The following is a 21,875-nucleotide window of genomic DNA, read 5'->3' on the forward strand; positions in this document are numbered from 1 at the left end:
TGCTTCCAAGGAATTTTTGATTAAGCATGAAAAAGATGAGGATAGGCGCAGACCAGTGGCTAGACCATTCAATAATTGGTTGCATTCTTTCTGTATTTACGCTAGTGTTTATTGTGAGAAACATAGCAATAAAAGCTCTGGTCTGTTTCAGCATCTTGAGGCTGTTTTGGAGGCGTATAAAAATTTTGTTGGTTTGGCTTGGTTCAATTAAGACGAGGTGTTTAGGCAGAAGCTATCTGTGCATAGAAATTTGCATTGGGGAATGAAAGATGGGTTAGCATTATGCTAACATAGTTAGCATAGTTAGCATAGTACATGGGTTAGCATTATGCTTCCACAAAGGTCAGCATCTGCAACAAGACCACAGAATTTTACAGGTTAGCAGCATAGTAAGGGTGTGTTTGCTGGGCGTTTAATGATTTGCACCGCAAGTGGCCCAAAGTTTAAACATGAGTATATGTTTTTGTGCTGGTAATCATCCTGCTGTGAGGTGCTTTCTTAAAGGTCAGGCACGCAAAGAACAGGTTCAGAAAATAAGTGACACCAGTGAAATGGTTAAAAATGCTCCCCTTGTTAGACAAGTACCCTCTAACGGACCAACCAGGGACCTCAGGTTGTCCCTCTCTGCCAAGAGCAACTTCTCCCACTAGGACGACAAACCACCGCAATCCGTAGGAAATATCCCCAAGCAAAGTAAAGGGATATCGCTATCCAGTACCCAAATAACCAGGCAAGACTAGTCTTTAGGTACAACAAGAGGAGAGCTGATTTATTTTAGACACAGACAGCTGGATATATCCAGCAAAACACACATTAACATAAAACAAGATATTGGGATACAAACCGCTCCCTTAATCTGCCTCCCAGAGACAACAGGGGCAGTAAAGGGACCAACAATACAAAAGGACACAGACACCACTAAGATAAGGAATACACATTGTCTTGTATTAGATTATCTCCCAGACCTTAGTGTGTTGTGTGTAAACAGTTAGGAACTAAGGCAATAAGAAAATACATTTTTATTAATAACACACAAAAGGATAGCATTAACTGAGGGGTAGGGTGACTCTAGGAACCGTCACAGTCCCAAAATGCAAGAACCCCAAATCTGTTTCTGAGCTCTACAGTCTTTAGAGTCTCTTATGATTTGGATAACGTGGCACTCCTTACCAGGGCCCATAGTCTGTAGGAAGGAGGCTGGCACTCCCCTCCAGGAGTCCATGGCACGGAGGCTTCCATGACATACCCAAACAAACAGAGGTCTAAGTTGCTTTTATCAGGTTTTTCTGAAGATTTTAAGATACCAGTTTTGGGTTTGGGTTAACAATTTTAAGTCTATAGAGGAGAATAAGAAGTCGCTAGAAAAAAGATGAGTTCATTTTGGGCAGAGTTGAGGGCCCTTTTGTTGTGCCACCTTTTGATAACTTCAGGTTATCTCCTCTAGGATTAGTCCCCAAAAAAGACTCTGACTGATCCACCATTTGTCCTTTCCTACATGAAATTCTTTAAATGATGAGGTTAATAAATTAGATTTTCCGGTGCATTATGCTTCATTTGAGGATTCGTTGAAATGGGTTAGGGTTACTTTGCTACTAAGGTAGATATTGAGGCAGCTTTTAGGCTCTTACTTTTTAACCCAGCTTGTTTTTGTTTGTTAGGTTTCCAATTTGAGAGTTTTACTTTGATAAGTGTTTGTGAGTTTTCATGTTTATATTTTGAAGCTTTTTCATCTTTTTTAGAATGGTCAGTTACACAAGTTTTAGGTTTGGTTTCTGTTAGGCATTATCTGGATGATTTTGTGTTTTTAGGCAAAGCAGAAAGTGAGGATTGTTTAAGGTTACTTAATTTTTTTATGGTTATTTCGGAATATGTTGGAATTCCTTTAGCTAACGATAAAACGGTTTTTCCAACAACTAAATTACAGTTTTTATGGATTGAGATCGATACAGAAAGAATGATTTTTAGGTTACCTGATGATAAGTTAAAAAAGTTAAAGTGGATGATTTGTTTGGTTTTATGTTTAAAAAAGGTTACGGTAAAGTGTTTTTAATCGTTGCTAGGGCTATTAAAGTTTGCATCTAGGGTGATACCTATGGGAAGAGTGTTTTTCAGATGTATTGGTAAAGGTATAGCTAGTAAAAAAGAGCTTTATCACAGGGTAAGAGTATCTAAGCAGATTAAAGAAGATATGGTGGTATGTGGCTTGTTTTTAGAATGGTTTAATGCCGCGGCTATGTGGCAGGCTGATTTTGTTAATAATGATCATTTGTAATTTTTTACGGATGCAGCAGGTGCTACAGGTTTTGGGATATATTGGTAAGGTAAATGGGCAGTGGACAAATGGCCATTTGAGTGGATACAAGATGGCTGGACTAAGAATATGGTTCTGTTGGAATTATTCCCAGTAGTTGTGGCTGTAGAGTGTTGGGGTAATCAATGGGTTAACAAAAGGTTATTGCTTAATTGTGATAACATGGGTTTGGTATGGGTAATCAATACACTGAAGGCAAAGTCTGTACCTGTCACGTTTTCACCCTTCGCTGGCTGGACTTGTTCATACTTTGTGTGGCTCATTCCCGTTTTCAACCACTAGTGGCCGCCCTTGCCTCTCAGAACCACTCTGGCTGATTATCATGTCCAGGTGCACCTTGCTACCTGATTATCACAGCCTTTATAAGCCTGCCCAGCCCTGTAGTCTGGGCCTTGACATTGACGTTTGAGGACCACCTGCTTTGGTGCCTGTTTGGTTCCTGATCTGTTCCTGCTTTGGTTCCTGATTTGTTACCTGCCGTGTTCCTGAGTTGCGGCCAGCGCCCCACTAACTGGACTCCCTAGTCAAGTATGGCAAGTGGGCAACCTGCCGTGTGCCCTGCAAGAGGGCTTCCTGCCGTGTGCCCTGCAAGTGGGCTTCCTGCCGTGTGCCCTGCAAGTGGGCTTCCTGCCGTGTGCCCTGCAAGTGGGCTTCCTGCCGTGTGTGCCCCAACCAGAGGGCTTCCTGCCGTGTGTGCCCCAACCAGAGGGCTTCCTGCCAAGAGACTTTCGTTGTATATATATATTGTATCATAAGCAATACAACTCTTAATCCTGATCTTCTGTCTGTGGTTTATTCCTGCGCCTGTCTGTAACAACCCCAAGCCATCATGCATCGTGGGGTACAGACAGAGCCCCTCGTATCCCCGCACCTGGGCTCCTATCAGACCTGCTCCCCCGGTTCGTGACAGTACCTGTTATAAATGTTTTAGGGAGGTTGGTGTATGTATGCTTGATATTTCTGGTAAGAAGAATTTAATTGCTGATGCTCTATCACGTTTTGATTTTTAGAATTTTAAGCGTTTCAGAGAATTGGCACCGCAGGCGGAGAAGGAGGGGTTGGTTGTTCCGCAAAGCGTTTGGGAATTGACTTCTCCGAGATAAGTTTATTATTTTTTTGGGGGGGTAAATCAAAGTTTATTGATACAGAAAACAAAAAGGGGAACAAAGTGGAAAAAATAACAGGCGGGATGACATGGGAGTTATGACAATCACATGGCACAAAAGTAACATTAAGACCAATAGGCCAAAAGTCGAACCTCATAAATCGTATCCATAAAGCCTAAAGTACCAACCCAATCGTTTTGTGGGCAATGGAGAAATGGGAAAATATGGGAGGGTATATCAGGGGCAATGTCAAAGATCACTTCAAAGGGGAGGGGAAAAAGGGGGGGCTGAAGAAAAGGGGAAGAAGCAGGGGAAAAGGCATCTAAAGGTCACCGCTTAACACTCAGAAGGTCGTGTCTCCAGGGGGGAGGAGAGAACAAGGGCCAGAGAGGAAGGTCAGCCAATGTAAGCAGACCCTATGGTAGCGGGCAGATGCGTCCGTGGCTGAATGAACCATGAGTCGTATGCGTTCCACACAGAGCCATTCTTCGAAAGAGGGGGGAGATGGTTTACCCCAATGTAGGGGAACCAGGGCCTTTGCTGCAGTGAGGAGGTAACGGATTACAGAGGAAGTAAACTATGAGGTTGGGAAAGCCATATGGTGAAGGAGAAAGAATTCTGGTGAAAGGGGGATTGTGCGGTCAGTGAGAGATCCTATTCGTTCATGTACAGCTTGCCAATTCTCAGGCGGTGCCACCATAGGTGGATTAAGGACCAGGGGGAAGCCCCTTATCTCCAACAGGAGTTTGTAATATTCGAGTTGTAGCGAGAGGTCATATACCATTGAGCCAGCAACTTATATGCCAAATCTTGGTCACAATTATTGAGGGAGCAGCGCTGAAAAGCTGGAGGTATTGGATCTAAAGCAGACAGTGAGAGTCTGTAAAGATGGGAAATGCCATGAGTCAACGGCATGTCAGAGGTGCACAGTGACCCTCAACCAACAAGCACTCCAAAGGCTTAAGTCCGTCAGTTGTCAAAAAGGCCCGGATACCCACATTGGGCTTCGTAGTGATAGCAGGTAACCCCAGGCCTGGAGCAAAATCAGGGTTATCCCTCACAGGTGTGAGAAGAGTAGAAAGAGAAGTCTCTCTGAGTAGTGAATGCCAGACCTTTAACGTTGCACGGATAAATGGATGAGCCAAGGCCTTAGTAAACCACTCTCTACCGCAATCCATTGCTTCTGCTTCAATTCTGGACCCATTCTACGATGCGCAGCAGATGACAAATCCTATAGTATGTGCGAGGGCAGGGAAGGGCTAGACCGCCCTTCAACTTAGGGCGGATCAAAGTGGTAAATTTTATACGAGGAGAACGAGAACCCCAGACAAAACGCAAAATCGCAGAATGGACCAAGGCAAAAAAAAAGAGGGGCGAACATGAATAGGAAGCGTCTGGAAGAGATAGAGAAGACGGGGCATAGCATTCATTTTAACGGTATTAATGAGGCCCAGCCAGGAGATCATGAGCTTTGACCAGGAGCGAAGGTCGGACTGCAAAGACGTCAGCAGAGGCGGGAAGTTGTAAGCATAAAGCTGAGAGAAGTCACTAGCCAGATCCCAAGATATTTCAGTTTAGACATTCACCACGTGAAGGGAAATTAAGCGGTCAGGGCAACACGGTCTTCGGGGAGATGTTAATGTCAAGAATCTCTGATTTTGTCATATTAACCTTAAAGTTTGTGAGTCGCCCACAGTCCTTCAGAAGGACCGGTAAGGAAGTTCTTGGTTGAGAGATAGCAAATAAAAGGTCATCAGCATAACCCAAAATTTTATGATGCGTATGGTCGACCGCCAGGCCGCGAATATCTGGATTCAGCCATGTAGTTTGCAAGAGAGGTTCTATAGAACAGGGGGAAATAATTTTAAGTCCTTAAACTTCTCTGGTAGTATTGGTCTTTTTCTTTCTTCTCTAATGAATTTTTCTTTTGTATGACAAATTCATAAATCTGACAATAACATCTCTAGGTAAGTCTTGGTTTATTTGACGTGGTCTTCTTGTCCTGTAAAATGCCTCCTTAGCTGCGTCTCCTATTGTTTGATCTTTAGTTACAACTTGCTAAATTTCTATCAAGTATGGTTCTAATAAATCTTGGGATGCTATTTCAGGTATTCCTCTTATCCGTATGTTCTTCATTCATTCATCTTACTCTCCAAAGATTTAACCTTCGTATTGAGTAAATTATTTTCTACTTGCAATAACTTATATTCCTCCTTTATTTGAATTATTTTATCTCCCTGCATTTTTAGCAGTTCAGACATCTTAGCAACATCATCTTTAATTTCATAAGCACGCATTTCAATGTCCCTTTTGATTTTTTTGTACAGATTATCTATTAATTCAGACATTGACTCTTCATCATTATTCTGGTCTGTATCCTTTGCTGTCTGTAGGGCCTCTCTACTGTCCCCCATGGTTAATCTTCTGTTTATTTGTGGAAAATCTTGATTATACATGTTCGGAGAATAGTAATCATTTATCGGTTTATTTTTTTCCAACTTTTTTTCTTGTGCTAGGCTCTTTTTTTATCCTTTTCTTTTCCCTATCTGGACCCATTATGTTGTTTAGTTTCTCTTTACTTTCCTTTTATTATCTCTTCCCAGTCTTTCCTTATAATTGCTTTGGATGTATTTCTCTTTTTTAGTTCACTGACTTCTGGAGTGGCATCTTAATCTCCTTGTTGCGTATTTATTTTCTCATATCATAGCGATATCCCCATTATGTCTTATAATAAATATAGTAAATATATCTTTATGAACAACTAATACCACATTATTAGCAATTTATCTTTTTAGTTCAACAATTAATCATATTAGCTACATTCCGTCGTCATTCCCAATTGTTATATGAGGTGCTTTATACAAAGTCTTCCTCTTTCTCCCTTACCACCTATCTCTTCCTCCAATTCATTCCTCTTCATCATTCAATGTTAGGCAAGTCCCTGTCCTGATAATTGCAGGTCACAGCCCCCCCCCCGACTTCTCCTAAGGATTGCACATGTAATTACACATACAGCTTAAACACAGCCCTTTGAAAATAAAGAGTTTATCGTTTATCAGTTACTCAATCTTCACCAAACTGCAATCCCGTTGTTTTGAAACTCAAAGTCATTCATATATTATCTGTTAGTTGTTCAGATCCACCATATGCAAATCATGCATCATCTGCACGTTCGTCTGAGGGATGCGGTGAGCATGCTTTATAAAAATTGGCACTTGCGAGATCTCATGGCAACTGTTTTATCCTTTTTTATATAAGAAGATCAAGCACGTCTTCATAACTGTAAACTGGATTTCCCATCTCCACCCACACACTACATATACCATTGTGCACATAACAACAGGTTAGATATGGTTCATACCAACCGATATTCTCAATATCACACATTTCCCTTTATCTTTGAAGCAAAAAACAAAGTACAATTTTTATTTAAACTGTAGTCCCTTTTAACATTGTTCAATTAGATGATTAGGTTTTTTTGATATTATCGACCTGACATGGTTTGCTTTGCATCACTGGGAGGCAAGTCAGTCAAGCTTTGCAAAGTTTCTCTGGCATCCTTAACAATGGAGTGTTCGATGTATCCTCACAGGTTTTGTTCACTGTCAAATTGTTGTGATCTGATGGAATAGCCATCAAATGTCTATGATTCCTACCAGGGCCGGCCCTACCATGGAGCAGAGTGGGGCAATTGCTCCAGGCGGCACTTTGCCGCCCCAAGCCCTTTTTTTTTTTTAACCGGAGGAGAGAGAGGGGCGACGAATGGTTTTCACTTACCTGCTCGGCGCCCCTCTCTTTCCTCTGCAAGCCCTTTAGATCGGTCTTGGTGCCAGCTTGTAATGCTGAGCGCCGGAAGATGACGTAATTTCCGGGTGCACAACATTACAAGCCGGCACCAAGACCGAGCAGGGAGACTCGCCGCAGGACTGCTGAAAGGTAAGTACAAAGGGGGGGGGTTAGGGTAGATAATAGGGAGGGAGAGGAGGGGTAGATAATGGGGGGGCGGCAGAGGAAGGGTAGATAATGGGGGGGCGGCACTTTTAACTTCGCCCCAGGCGGCATTATGCCTTGGGCCGGCCCTGATTCCTACATAAGCATTGCCCATCATTGGTTTGAACTATATATGATCTTGGAGAATATTGCTGGATAACTTTCCCTTCAGTATTCCAGTTGTTTGAACCTTGTACTCGTACAGGAGCTTGTACCTGAAGATTCTCCAAAGGCTTTGCAGCTCGGTCATAGCATTCATTCCTTTTTTCTCTGAGTTTCAATTTGGTTTCTATTACATGTTTTAGTGGGAACCTTTTCCAAGGTTTCAAAACTGGTACTTGTGTAACCAGCTGTCTGCCAAAGAATAATTCTGCCCGTGACTTCCCACATTCTAAGGGGGTAGCTCTATAGCTAAGAAGAGTCAGACATTGATCCTCATCTGCTTCTGTGGCTTTACTCCAGCTTCTGCTAATCCATTTGCTTGTGGATATCCCGGGCTGGATGTTCGATGTTCAAATTCATAGGTACCGGCAAAAACCCTAACCTCTCGATAATTAAATTGAGGATTGGAATGCCATGTCTCACCAAAATAGCTGTCACTTTTTTGATCACTGTACTTGCTGACTCATCATCCAATAATGCTATCTCTGGGTAATTAGAGAAGTAATCCATGACTAAGATATAATGCTGATTTTTTAAAACAAACAAGTCCATTCCTAACTTTTCCCAGGGTGCAAAAGGAAAGTCCGTATCCAGTATAGGCAAGTCCGGCATTGAGTGATCATTGTTTTTATTCATGTTTGGCCAGTACAAAATGTCTTTAGCTCGTCTTTTGGTCTTTTCTATACCTGAATGACCATCATGTAGTCTTTTCAGTATTTGACTTTGTAAACTCGTTGGTACAATAATCTTCTGTCCTTTCAAAAGTACCCCTTTTGTCAAAGAAGGTTCAGAAATGTACGGTCTATACAGTGATGGCCTTAGTGTTTTGATTTGCCACTTTCTTCACTTGACTTAGAAGAGCATCCATTTCTGTAGCCTGTTCAATTGGTGCCCACATTGCATGACTAAACAAGGCTGTCTTCAAGATCAGATTGACATGAACAGTCACCTCTTTCTGCAACTGTAAGTCCTCCATGTTAAAGAGTAAATAAGTACGAGACAGAGCATCAGCTGCCACCAACTCCTTGCCAGGTATAAAGTCCAAGGTGAAATCATAGAATTGCAGAGTTGGTGCAATAGTAAGCATTTCCTTCAATAACTTTCTTTTGATTCTATGACCATTCCCAGGCATAGTTTTTTCTGAGTAGTTGGCACATTAGTGCATGAACTTGCCAAGATAATTCACCATTCCTAGTAAGTGTTGTATATCCTGTTTATTTTCTGGCTGTGGCATATCAGTAATTGCCTTGTCATGTCTGGTAAAACACCATCTCCAGTGAGTTGTTCTCCCAAATATTGAATTGAAGTTTTTCTGAATTGAAACTTTGTCTTATTGAACTTTAAATTATTCTCCTTAGCAAAGACCATCTTCAGTCTTTCATCATGTTCTTGCTTGGTTTTTACCCCAGATCAGAATATCATCAATGAATACAGATGTGCCCGGTATTCGTTCAAGAAGTTGATGCATAGTACTACGAAACAATTCTGGTGCTGAACACAAGGGCAGTCGTTTGTAACAGTACCTCTCATAAGGAGGTGCAGAGTTTCATGCTTTCCTCATCCTGTGGAATCTGCCAAAATCCTGATGATGCATCCAGTTTTCTGAATACTGTTGCTCCACTTAACTCCCCAAGAAATTCTGGTTTTGTTTGTAAGTGGAGGTGTTCTCTTAAGATTATTTTATTCAGTTATACAATACAGATTCTGAGACCCCATCAGGTTTTTTTCAGTAGGCGTCTTAATTTTCTTTATAATATCTTTTTCCTCCATCCTGGCAAGTTCCTGTTTCAGATGATCCCTTAGAGCAACAGGAACATTTTACATGGCATGCAGTACTGGACCGGAACCTCCTTTTAGTTGTATTTTATGTCGCATTGGAAAACATCTGATTCATTCAAATACTTCAGCGTAGTCTGGTAATAAGTTTTCTATGTCCTCTTCTTTATACGTTCCATCAATTGCATTTACACTTTGAATCAGGGCTATAGTTTTAGATCATCTGGCATCAGCGAGAAACCACATATTGGAGTAATTTCTCTAACAAAGGAAGGTCAGCCTTTGGCTTTGGACACATTTTCCCAAAAGTGGACCTTCAGAATGAGTTAGGTGTTCACATCTCATCTGCAGAGTTTTGAGAAAGATCAGAAAAGATGAGGGCATGGTATCAGAAAATAATTTGGTCTATTGGTGGCGGACCCTATGAGGCTGGAGGTCAAGTCAGGCCTGCTCCATCGAGGGCCTATTGTACACTCCAGCCTATCTGGAATTGACAGCCTGTCTTTTGAGAGGGACATTTTAATAAAGTCAGGCAGAAGGTCACATGTTTCACGTTGCTGCATTAAGTGCCTTCCTAAACAACAGCTAGTTCTGCAACCATGGGTTAAGCATTTCATGCAATTGGTCTGCAGGATCTGGCCTATAAAGAGAGTACTTCTACCATCTTGGGACCTTACATCAACTAGAACAGTGGCAGAACTTCAGATTCTATTTATGAAAAAGCCATCCCTTAAGCATTTGAAGACATATTTGTTCTGTGACCACCACTAGAGTTAATACCTACAGTTTTTACCCAGACCGAAGGACAAGAAGGAGCCGCAACTGTATTCTTTAGATGTCCAGAGATGCCTCCAGATATATATCTAGACAGAACAGTGCCATAGAGAAGATCATCCAACCTGTTTGTGGTATTTGCCGGGTAAAGATAGGGAGCTGCATTGCTCATAGGATTGCACTAACTATCACAGAAGCCTCGAAGGCTGGACGGGAATCAAGCTCACTGATTTTAGTAAACAAGGTGTCATAAAATTGGTCATGCGGGGAGAAGGCTGTTGTGTGATGTTAAACAACTCTATGGTCCACAAAGCTTTTAAGTAGCTGCTGTATACCCTAATAAGGTGATATAGTGGTTAATGAGATCGTATTGACAGTATATTCACACAAAAAAGTTGTTATGATAATATCTTGTGAAAAGATTCAGTTTTTATACTTCTTTGTATTTGATCCTACTTCCAATTTTACTTCAAAGTTTTGTAAAAACTGATCTCCCCAACTGTGCCTCTATTTTACAACATATATCATAATTTATAAGCTCAGAGTACTGCATGCCTATTTCATAATAATACAAATAACATAAATATGTAGTGTTTAACTATGTGGCAACCATTATTTTATTAAGCTCATTATTTAAATCATAATCTAGCTTGTCAAAAATGAAGAGATAAGACTAGTACTGTATGTAAACAGATCTATGTAGGTAGAGAGGCAGACATAAGATTATCTTGTAGCAGTAAATCTTTTAAGTGTGCCATGTACATAGGTCCACAATACACACAATGAAAAACCTAGTGGCTTAAGGAATAGAAAGGCTAAGCATGGAACAGTGTAAAAATTTCAAAACGCAGAGATACTTTGAGTATTTCACCATCTTGTAAACATTTTCATTGATATATATTTGTGTTCATTAGTAGTACAAAAATCTCACAAACCCAGAACAGAATAATAGATAAAAACTGTATTGAGAAAAATAAAATAAATTAAATGAACATTGTGTATATATAAATTAACATGAAATTCTTTATAAATAAGTCCTACTATTTACATCTTTATATATTGCTTGTTCACTTTAAATTATACTTTTCTGAAGCCAGAAGAATCCTCAGTAAAGGAGCAGCACAGATACACTATATGACCAAAAGTATATGAACATCTGAGCATCATACCTTTATGAGCTTGTTGCACATCCCATTCAAAACTATAGGCATTAATATGGAATTGCTCCTCCCTTTGCAGCTATAACAAACTCCTCTCTTCTGGGAAGGCTTTCCACAAGATTTTGGAGTGTGTCTGTGGGAATTTGTGCCCATTCAGCATTTGTGAGGTCAGGCACTGAGATCAGACGAGAAGGTCTGGTTTACTATCGACATTCCAATTCATCCCAAAGGTGTTCATTTGGGTTAAGGCCAGGGCTCTGTGCAGGCCGCTTGAGCTTCTCCACACCAAACTCGTCAAACCATGTCTTTCTGGACTTTGCTTTGTGCACAGGGGCATAGCCATGCTGGAACAGGAAAGGGCCTTCTCCAAACTGCTGCCAGAAAGTTGGAAGCATACAATTGTCAAAATGTCTTTGTATGCTGTAGGATAACCATTACCCTTCACTGGAACTAAGGGGTCTAGCCCAAATCCCCCAAAACAGCCACAGACCATTATTTCTCCTCCACGAAACTTTCAGTAGACACTATGCATTCCAGTAGGTAGAGTTCTGCTAGCATCCACCGAAAACAGTCCATCAGACTTCTAGAAAGTGAAGTACTATTTATCAATCCAAAGAACATATTTCTACTGCTTCAGAGTCCTGTGGTGGTGCTTCACTCCTGTCGACACTTAGTGATCTTCACCTTGCATGCAGCTGCTCGCCTATGGAAACCCATTTCATGAAGCTCCTAACGCACAGTGGTTGTGATGATGTTGCTTCCAGAGGCAGTTTGGAACACTACAGCGGGTGAGGTTACACAGGACAGAGGATTTTTACATGCTACACATGTCAGCATGTAGCATTCACTAGGTGCACTGGTGCAGACATGTCATGAAATGACTTGTGGCGAAGGTGGCATTCTATGACAGTGCCACATTTAAATTAGCTGATCTCTTAAGTACAACCGATTTTACAGTGAATGTTTGTCTATGGAGATGGCATGTTTATGTGCTTGACTTTTTAGACCTGTTAGCAATGGGTGTGGATGAAACACCTAGACTCAATAATTCGGATGGATGTCCACATACTTTTGGTCATACAATGCATATTCATGAGTTGGGGGTATGAGAGAAGAGGAGGAGGATATGACTTTCATTAAGTTTACAGTAGGTATATTAAAACAAGATGACTTTTCCATTTGGTATGGAAAAACAACATCATTAATAAAAAATATGTAAAACAATACATAAATAAGAGATCATTTTCTATAGTATGAATACATTTCTTTTGATACAATCACAGTTCTTATATGGAGACTGCATGTAAATACAGAGAAGCATTGCATAGTGTGTCTTGAACAAATGCACACATAATTGATTGTATTTTGTTACAGGTGGGTAGTTAGGATTTATAATTCTCATTAATTGCTGGTGTTAAGCATTTCAAACTAATTTTAGCATAACAATTTTGTTTAATACTTCACATGCAATTTACAGGTTAGCATACTTACTAGAATGATTAATACAGTATAGTAGTTAAAATAAATTGTTCTCCTTCATGTAAGTCCTCATTTCAATTTAAATGCCCTGCTTTACAGATAAGAATTGAAACACAAGATACATTATTTTCAAGATTTAAATGGTGTTTGAGCTCACACACTTTATTGCTCAGTAATGGGTTTGTATTTCTTTGTATTAATTAAAATATATTTTTTTAATCTAACATACTGTAAGAGTCTACTTAAAAAAACCTGAAAATTAATAAACTTTTTGTAAATATGTCATTGTTCGAGTCAGGTATTGACTACACCCAGATAAGCAATTAGCAGCTTTTTTGAGGTTCATTGTACACAGCTGTACTGATATTATGAGTGCAGTAACTGGAGCTTAGTAGAATACTGGTTGAAATTATAATGTTTTGATTACGTACAAAACACAAATTAAAGATATTGCAGTAACACAATGATATAGTGTGATGTAAAAAAGTTCTAGTGCTAAAATGAGTAACGAAAATGTTCTGTTCTAACTCCAACTATGTTTGAACAGCATTCACGCTCCTAAAAAATACCTGCCCTGAAAACACTCTAACAAAGCTCCTGGAGTAAAGGAGCTGCCTTTACACTCTCTCACTTGCAGATCTCATGCTTTATATCTGAACTGTTTTTTGGATAGTTAAAATGTAGAGTATAAAGCTAAAGTAAAACTACTCACCGGTTCTGTAAATACATCATAGCTTTACCCATTACATAGGCCCACTTGAGATTTAATATTCACTTTTATTTAGATTTAAAATTATTTTGTTTCGCTAACATTGAAATGGTCCAAATAACACAAAAGTAACTAGCAGGCTGTGACCACACAAGTGGAAGTAATAACACCAAAGAAAAAGCCTGCATAACAGTTTCCTTGGTTAAAAAATAAAATAACAGTGACCTCACATAATGATGAAAGAATAAAGAAAATGTCAGTGCTTTTATGGGAGCATGATGAATCCCTCAAACCTTGATGACTTGAGAGTGTTCCAAACCCTGAATACAATACTGATAAAATAAATATTATCGACCCTGCTTACAATATATATTATGCAACTTGCTACATGAAAGGGGCTCTTTATAATATTGGCCATTTTGGTCTGTGAACACACACGTTAAAAGAAATTCTCTCCACACTATATGCCAGACAGGAAAACTGCATGATATATAGCTATGTCCAAGGTGGTAATGGTAAGCTAAAGACTGGCATTAAGGCAAACTGGCTGTTTGGGTTGATTTCACCCTACCCTGACAGTTAGGAAGATGCCTGTGTGGAGCATAGCAGCAGGAATAGCAGCAACAACTATGCTCAAACAACTTTGTTTAGGTTTTGATTAAATATTTTGACATATTTAAACTGGAATACACATATGTTATTGTCACAGAAAACTTTTTTCAGCTGAAATAGGGACTACACAATGGACATATCAACACTCAAGGTTGTTGTAATTTCATTGTTACAGCATCACTGCAATGAAAAACATGCTTCCAGGTGGTTTCATTAGGTCTGGTGTTATGTCCAACTTTTGAAGTAGGCATCACTCTTGGTTCTTTCTGGAATAAGTTGTGAGCATCCATGACGGAAGAAAGGGACTGAAGTATCCAGCCTAGTTGTATATGTATACTTTATATGGGTCTATGGCTTGTTCTTTTGCTTTCATCTGGTCAAACTAAGCAGCCACTATCAACTTTTTCCATCAATTTATTCAGTATAGATTATTCTTAAGTTGATCCTTGACTGACAAAGTGGCAGACCATATCATGCCTAGAATCAGTGGTGCAGAAGTGTTATCCAGTTCAGCAGCATATGTATAAAAAAAACACCCTGAAGGAATATGTCTATTCCAGTTTGCCTTTGGTTAATAGTTGTGTCAAAGTTTGCATGTTTTTTTTATATAAGGGTGAGTGGGTGTGTGCTTTTTTGAATATTCTCTTTGGCACTAGGGTCCAGACATGCACACTCCCCTTGCAGGTCACAATTTGCTGGGAAAGGAGTTACCTAAAGAGAGAGAGAATGAGAGAGAAATAAATAATAATGTGAATTCTAACAATATAACATCAGAGGTGATGCATAGCAATCTTGTCTCCCGATATTACCATTTTAAACTAACTATGCAAAAAAGGAAAGCTATGAAACTTAAGAACATTCAATGTCAAATATAATAAATTCATTATTAGCTGGGCAGCATTTGTTCAAGTGCAGCATTTTCTAAGTGCATTTGATGACATTCTGGAGGTCTTTAGAGATATTTTGCATTCAATTGCTTGCACAGAGATCACAGCGTCTGTGATCAGTGTCTCATCGGAGCGATCAGATATCACAGCAGGGTCTAGACAGTTGTTTCTTGAGATGCATTTTATGGACGTACCAGTACATCTATAGTACTGAAGGGGTTAAAGAACCAAGACAAGATGGAGAATTGGATGTAACAGTGCATTTAGGGACAGATTATTTTTCATATAAGGAAGTCAGTGATGGCTTGGACATATTGAAAGAGTTCTACTAAGGTAGCGGAACACTTTGTTAGTAAGAATAAAATAAAAAGGAAACCACCGTGGTACAATACAGTTTTATTTATTTATTTAGGCCCCTGTCTGTCTTTACACACACATACACTGCCTTTACACACACATAGACACACACACTGTTCTTACACATACACACATATACACATACACTGCCTTTACACGTCTGCCCATACACACTGCCTTTACACACACCTGCCCACACACACACATACACGTACACTGCCCTTACACACACATATACACACACACTGTCCTTACACATACACACATGTACACATGCACTGCCCCTACACGACTGCCCATACACACTGCCTTTACACACACCTGCCCACACACATATACACGTACACTGCCCTAACACACACATATACACACACACTGTCCTTACACATACACACATGTACACATGCACTGTCCCTACACGACTGCCCATACACACTGCCTTTACACACACCTGCCCACACACACATATACACGTACACTGCCCTTACACACATATACACATATACTGCACTTACACGCCTTTCTCCCAATCTCTTAGTTCTTACCTCTTTGTCTATCCTTCATCCTCTATCGTGTGGTGGAAGGACAGGTCTGTACCTGCTTGATATGTGTATCTACCAGCGTTCACCCAGTGCTCTACTGCTACTGCTGCTGTCTTATCACCTTCCTTACTCTGAGGGATCAATTCAGCAAAATGGTCCAATTGTTAGAGAAACAACGCCGGATATTGATGCAGAGCGTGGGGGTACAACGTCATCCCAGCACTCAGTATAATTTGCTAGCGCATAGTGATTAGGGAGCAGTAAAGCAAGGTCTGAAGTGACAGACCTTGCGCTCCCTGATGTTGAGCCTACTAGAGGGAGATTGTGATCTCCCAACTAGTCCTGCAGGATGCAGCTGCTGATCCGGCAGCTGTGCGCCCCCTCACAGCTGCGCTTGAGGCGAGTACTGCTCTCACCTCACCCTTCCTCCGCCCCTGCAAAGGGGGACAGAGGTAGGGATAGGCGGGACAGAGTCCCAAAATCGGGACTGTTCTGCACAAATCTGGACAGTTGAGGGGCATGGGTCTGGGTCTAATGCGTCTCATCACCCTTTTAAGTGGTAACTGTGCAGTCTTATGTGGGGCATCACTAGTAAACATCAAAGATCCAGCACTTTTGCCTAACATTAGCATAGTCATGCAGCACTTTTACCATGCAGCATTTTATAAGTGCATTTGATGACATTCTGGAGGTCTTTAGAGATATTTTGCATTCGATTCCTTGCACAGAGATCACAGCGTCTGTGATCAGTGCCTCATCGGAGCGATCAGATATCACAGCAGGGTCTAGACAGTTGTTTCTTGAGATGCACATCATCTGGCAACACTAAGTACAGTTATTTTAAGCTCTAGTAGCACTTCAGTTGAATCTAAAACACTGACAGTGTGCAAAGGTTGTAAATGGACATCCTTGTCAGATGCCAACCCATGTACTTGTCTTCTGGCAATGCGACTCATCATCCAATATTAACACTCATTTTATAAAATACTATATAAAGTTGTACTCCACAACACCAGAGACACTAGTAGCGCAACAGCCTTAATAGGTATTCTTCTAATAGTAACAATGCACCAATAAACATATTAATATTAATGTACCATTAATGTTTTAGTACCATTGGGTGTTGTAATCACTATGTCACTGATGATGCCATTTGGGATGCCCTGACTGATGTCATTAGCAAAAACTGTGGGGAGAGAATGTAATTTCAAAGGACTGTATCTTGCATTTCCTGTTTTTTTCATGTATGCAGGAAGTTAAGTTTGGCATTACAGAAAGTTTATTGCTGTTGAATTTTGGTTTTAATGCAGATGCAAATCAAGTGGACTGGATACAGGAAAACCTTTAAAATCTCTATTTGACAATAACTTCAAATAATAGTAATAGTAATAGTTATTCACCTGATGAAACATCATAGATGACTGCATGTGGTTCTTTTTATCTCTGAATAACATTTCTTAATGTATTCTTTTGTTTTTCTGGCCTTCTCATATCCAGTAAACTGGACGGCCATGTCTCTTGAAAGATGCACTTGTAGGTTCTTCCACTAGCTGGGATAGTTTCACCAATACTTACTCATTAACCCCTTAAAGACCAGACTGTTGTTTTTTGTGTGTTTAGCTGCAATGTTCTCATTTAGTGTACCCATACAAACTATATATTTTAGAAGGGCTTTCTTTAGATACCATTATTTAGAAAATATCATATAATTCACTATTTTTTCACTATAAAATAAAAAATATGATGAAAAAAACAGACCCCTGCATTTTTTCGTTTTGTTGTATGTCTCAATATCGAGGCATTGTAACAACACCGTTTGAGAGAAGAAAGCAATCGTTGATCAGCCACATCATTGGACAACATGCATATATTAAATATGGCGCAGACTGCTTTAAAAGATGTAAGAGGGCAATCAACGAATGCCTCCTATGCTCAAATGTTGTTGCTGAAATGTCTCAGTATCAAAAAACCCACACCAGGACACACTGTGACCTCTCTGTTAAGCAGCCACAGCCGGAGATTTTTCCTCTTACAAGACGGCGATACCAACTTAAAAAAAAACATGTTTCCAAGAGGGTCGGTACAGTACTCTAAACTCCCCCTGCAGGTTGAAATGTATTCAACCATGCAAGTCAATATAAAAAAATAAAAAATAAAAATAGTCAAAGTAAATAAAAATGTAGTGACATGTAAAAATAATTATCCAGTAATATCACCATCAGAGGAATCATCCAGTTCCAATAAAAGGTAAATATATATATATATATATGTCACGGAAGCCTCCGTGCCATGGGCTCCTGGAGGGGACTGAGTGCCAGCCTCCTTCCTATGGGCCCTGGTATGGAGTGCCACATTTCCCAAAGTACCAGAGACTCTAAAGACTGTGGAGCTCGGTCAGATTTGGGGTTCCTGCATTTTGGGAGGGGGTTTATGTGTGGTTCTTGTTTTCCCTGTTGTATTCCCAGTGTATCACATGCCCTTTTGTCTGACAGGGTCCTGGCCATAATCCTGGAACTATGTTGTCTGATGCTATGATCTTTTATTGTACTTTTGAGGACAATAGCCACACTGTGTAGCTAAGCTTCGGCTAGCCACAGTGCCAACGCAGCTCCGGTGCAGCGACGTCCCCCCTTCTATCTACAATGCTGGTTCTGTCTGGCGCTGAAGGGGTTAATTGTTGGTGTCCCGGCAGGAGGAAGCAACGTTTGGCAGGAGTACTCAAGCTGGGTACAGGTCGTTCCCGTCACGGAAACAGTTAAAATACTGGCATTTTGGCAGTGGCATATACCAAATCCATACCTGAATTGCAATCTACTTGAAAAGAAAAACAAAAAATACTGCCAAAAAATTTGGTGGTAAAATTAGTGCCTTGAAAGGGTTAAAATACCAGCATCCGAAATACTCTGGGGTGTTTAAGTTTCAAAAATATATGGTTTGATGGGGTAAATTGAACTGGCCGAGTTCAAAGATGTCAAAATTCCAATTTGAGAAACTGTCCCAAATGTTGCCTTTTACCCTAAACAACCCAACACACCTATGCATGGATAGTATCACCCAGTTTTAAAAAAAAAAGGTTTTCAAATAGCAATATGCTACTGATGCAGAATTGTGTAAGTTGGTGTGGTTTTCTGTTATAGCTAATTTGCATATGATCTGCATACATATTGCATTTTACATATGGTGTGATGCATGCTGGTCATAACTCACAGCCAGCCTATTAAAAGGCTCTTGGAGGCTGGTGGTGAATGTTTCCTCAATAAAGTTAGTTCTTGTACCTCAAAACGAGTCCTGCCTTATGGGGGGGAAAGCCTCATTGCTGCCCTTGTCAGGGCGGTAAATCACTGTATTGCTATGCTTCCATATACTACAGTGCCGCCGAGGTTCCCAAAGAGCTGTGTTTCCTGCTGTCTTCGACGCTAGTCCTGCCAGTCGGGGTACAGGTCATTGCCGTCACACAGGTTTTTTTCATTAGCTTTTTGTTGATTTTTACCATATTTTATATATATAGTATCATATAAAGTAAATTAGATGATATGATCAAAAAACAGTAGCTTAACCCCTTAACGACCTTTGCCGGTTCAGGACCGTCACGGAAAAACAGTCACTTAACGACCTTTGACGGTCCTGAACCGTCAAAAAATTAAATAAGCTTAGAAAGTGATCAACGATCACTTTCTTCGCTTAAACGGCGTTACTGTAATGCTGTCGAGCATTCAGTAACGCCGAGATCGGCATCGGGGGCCATGCCTGGCCCCTCCCCGGGGCGTCAACAGCCGCCATATACCGTATGGCGGCGGACGCCCGTTTTAAAAGTGTTTAGGAGGCAATCAACGATCACCTCCTAAACTTAAATGGTGTCGCTGGAATGCCTCGATCAGGAGGCATCCAGCGACACCAAACACTTACCTCGAGACGGCTGTGACCGCTCCGGAGAGCGGTCACAGCCATCACTGCCGGTGATCTTCACCATCAGCAAGATGGCGGCCGCCCTGTAAAAAAAAATCAAGTTTTAAAAGTTCGCTAGATGGTCTCCAGACCCTCTAGAGAACTCTGGCTCCACTTGCAGGTTGAATACAGGTACTGCATTCAACCATGCAAGTCAAAGGAGCCCAGCTTTCTAATCACAATGTGATTAGTAAAATATTCAAATAATAATAATAATAAAAAAAATGTCACTAGAGGAACCATCCAGTACCAGCAAAATGTGTAAAAAAAATATAAAAAAAAAGTATTAAAAAAAATGAAATAAAATAAAAAATAAAGTTTATTATTTTGAGCAAGTGCTAAAATTTCTCAAAAATCTAAACAAAGAGTTAAAATAAAAGCACTTCAAATACCCAAGGGGTGTCTAATATAAAAAAAAAATGGCTGATGGGGTAAATTGGAGTGGCCGAGCTCAAAGATAGGGCATAGGTACAGACTGACCAAAATGGAGAAAAAAAGCGCACGTCCCAAATGTGGCATTTTAAATCTCAAACAACATGACAAACCCATGCATGTGGGGTATCACTGCACTCAGGAGATGTTCCTGAACACACATTGGGGTGTTGTTTGAAAGTGACATATACCAGCACCTGTATATCTATAACTAAAGTACAATTTGTGTGAAAAAAAATAAAAAAATTACTATTACAAAGTTTGACAAAGTGTAGTTGTATAATTGGTGCATGGAAAGGGTTAAATTAACAGCATTTGGAATACCCTGGGGTGTCTAGTTTTCAAAAATATATGGTTTAAATGGGTTAAATTGAGTTAACCGGCTTCAAAGATATTCCAAAGAGGAGATGGAGGCAGAATGACCAAATGACCACCTGAATTACGCATGCCCCAAAAGTAGCCCTCTACTAGCCAAACAATCTGACAAACCCATGCATGTGGGGTATCTCTGTACTCAGGAGATGTTCCTGAACACACATTGGGGTGTTGTTTGACAGTGACATATACCAGAACCTGTATATTTATAACTAAATTACAATTTGTGTGAAAATAAAAATAAAAAGAATTACTATTACAAAGTTTGACAAAGTGTGGTTGTATAATTGGTGCATGGAAAGGGTTAAAATATTTGAAATACCCTGGGGTGTCTAGTTTTCAAAAATATATGGTTTGACGGGGTTAAATTGAGTTAACCGGCTTCAAAGATGTTCCAAAGAGGAGATGAAGGCAGACTGACCAGATTTGTTAAAAAAGGTTTGGAAATCATAAAACGCTGCTTGTACTTATTGCCCTATAACTTACAAAAAACAGCAAAAAAAACATAAAAACATTGGGTATTTCTAAACTCAGGACAAGTAGTAGAATCTATTTAGCTAGTTTTTTTACTTGCTTTTTAGGTGAGTAAAAGATTTTTCAAATAAAAGTCATAAAATGTGTTTTTTTCAATTTTTCACCGTTTTTTTTTTATAGTAAATAAGATGATATGATCAAAATAATGGTATCTGAAGAAAGTCCATCTTGTCCTGAAAAAAACAATATATAACTTATGTGGGTACACTAAATGGGTGAGGAGAAAATTACAGCTGAACACAAGCACCACAAAAGTATTAAAACAGCTTCGGTCCCACAGGGTACAAAAAGAAAAAATGAGCCCGGTCCTTAAGGGGTTAAGAAATCTTTTCTGTCCAAAAAAACTCTATATATAATGTGTGTGGGCACACTAAATGAGAGGGAAGAAAAATACAGTTAAACATGAGCACCACAGAAATGATAAAACATTATCATGAAAGCTTTGTCCCTTAAGGGATTAACTGTATGTTTTTCCTGCTTATTACGTCATTGCTCATTAAGGGCTTAATATGCTTAGTTATCGCTCCACCTTATTATCCTATTTAAACCTGCTTTTTTTTATAACTGTAGGAATAAGTTATGTGTGCCTGCCTGCTGTTTACTGTACATATACATTTACATGCACCATGACGCACAAGGCTATGCATTAATTTACAAATATATACATTTACACACACACTGACCACCATAAATGCTGGGATATATATACACACATACCACACAC

At 39.9% G+C, this 21,875-nt stretch overlaps 1 protein-coding gene across 1 annotated transcript in view; it reads right to left on the reverse strand.

Moving 5' to 3' along the window:
- Nucleotides 1-12,997: 12,997 nt before the first annotated feature.
- The window catches only part of PAPPA (pappalysin 1), a 492,315-nt gene continuing 483,437 nt past the window's right edge, over nucleotides 12,998-21,875 (reverse strand). Inside the window, exon 22 of the mRNA XM_053473077.1 lies at nucleotides 12,998-14,790. Within this exon, the coding sequence (XP_053329052.1) occupies nucleotides 14,683-14,790 (108 nt within the window). The 3' untranslated portion in view covers nucleotides 12,998-14,682. The remainder of the gene's footprint in view (nucleotides 14,791-21,875) is intronic.

Source organism: Spea bombifrons, chromosome 8 (assembly GCF_027358695.1).
Source record: "Spea bombifrons isolate aSpeBom1 chromosome 8, aSpeBom1.2.pri, whole genome shotgun sequence".
In the NCBI taxonomy this organism is placed as follows: domain Eukaryota; kingdom Metazoa; phylum Chordata; class Amphibia; order Anura; family Pelobatidae; genus Spea; species Spea bombifrons.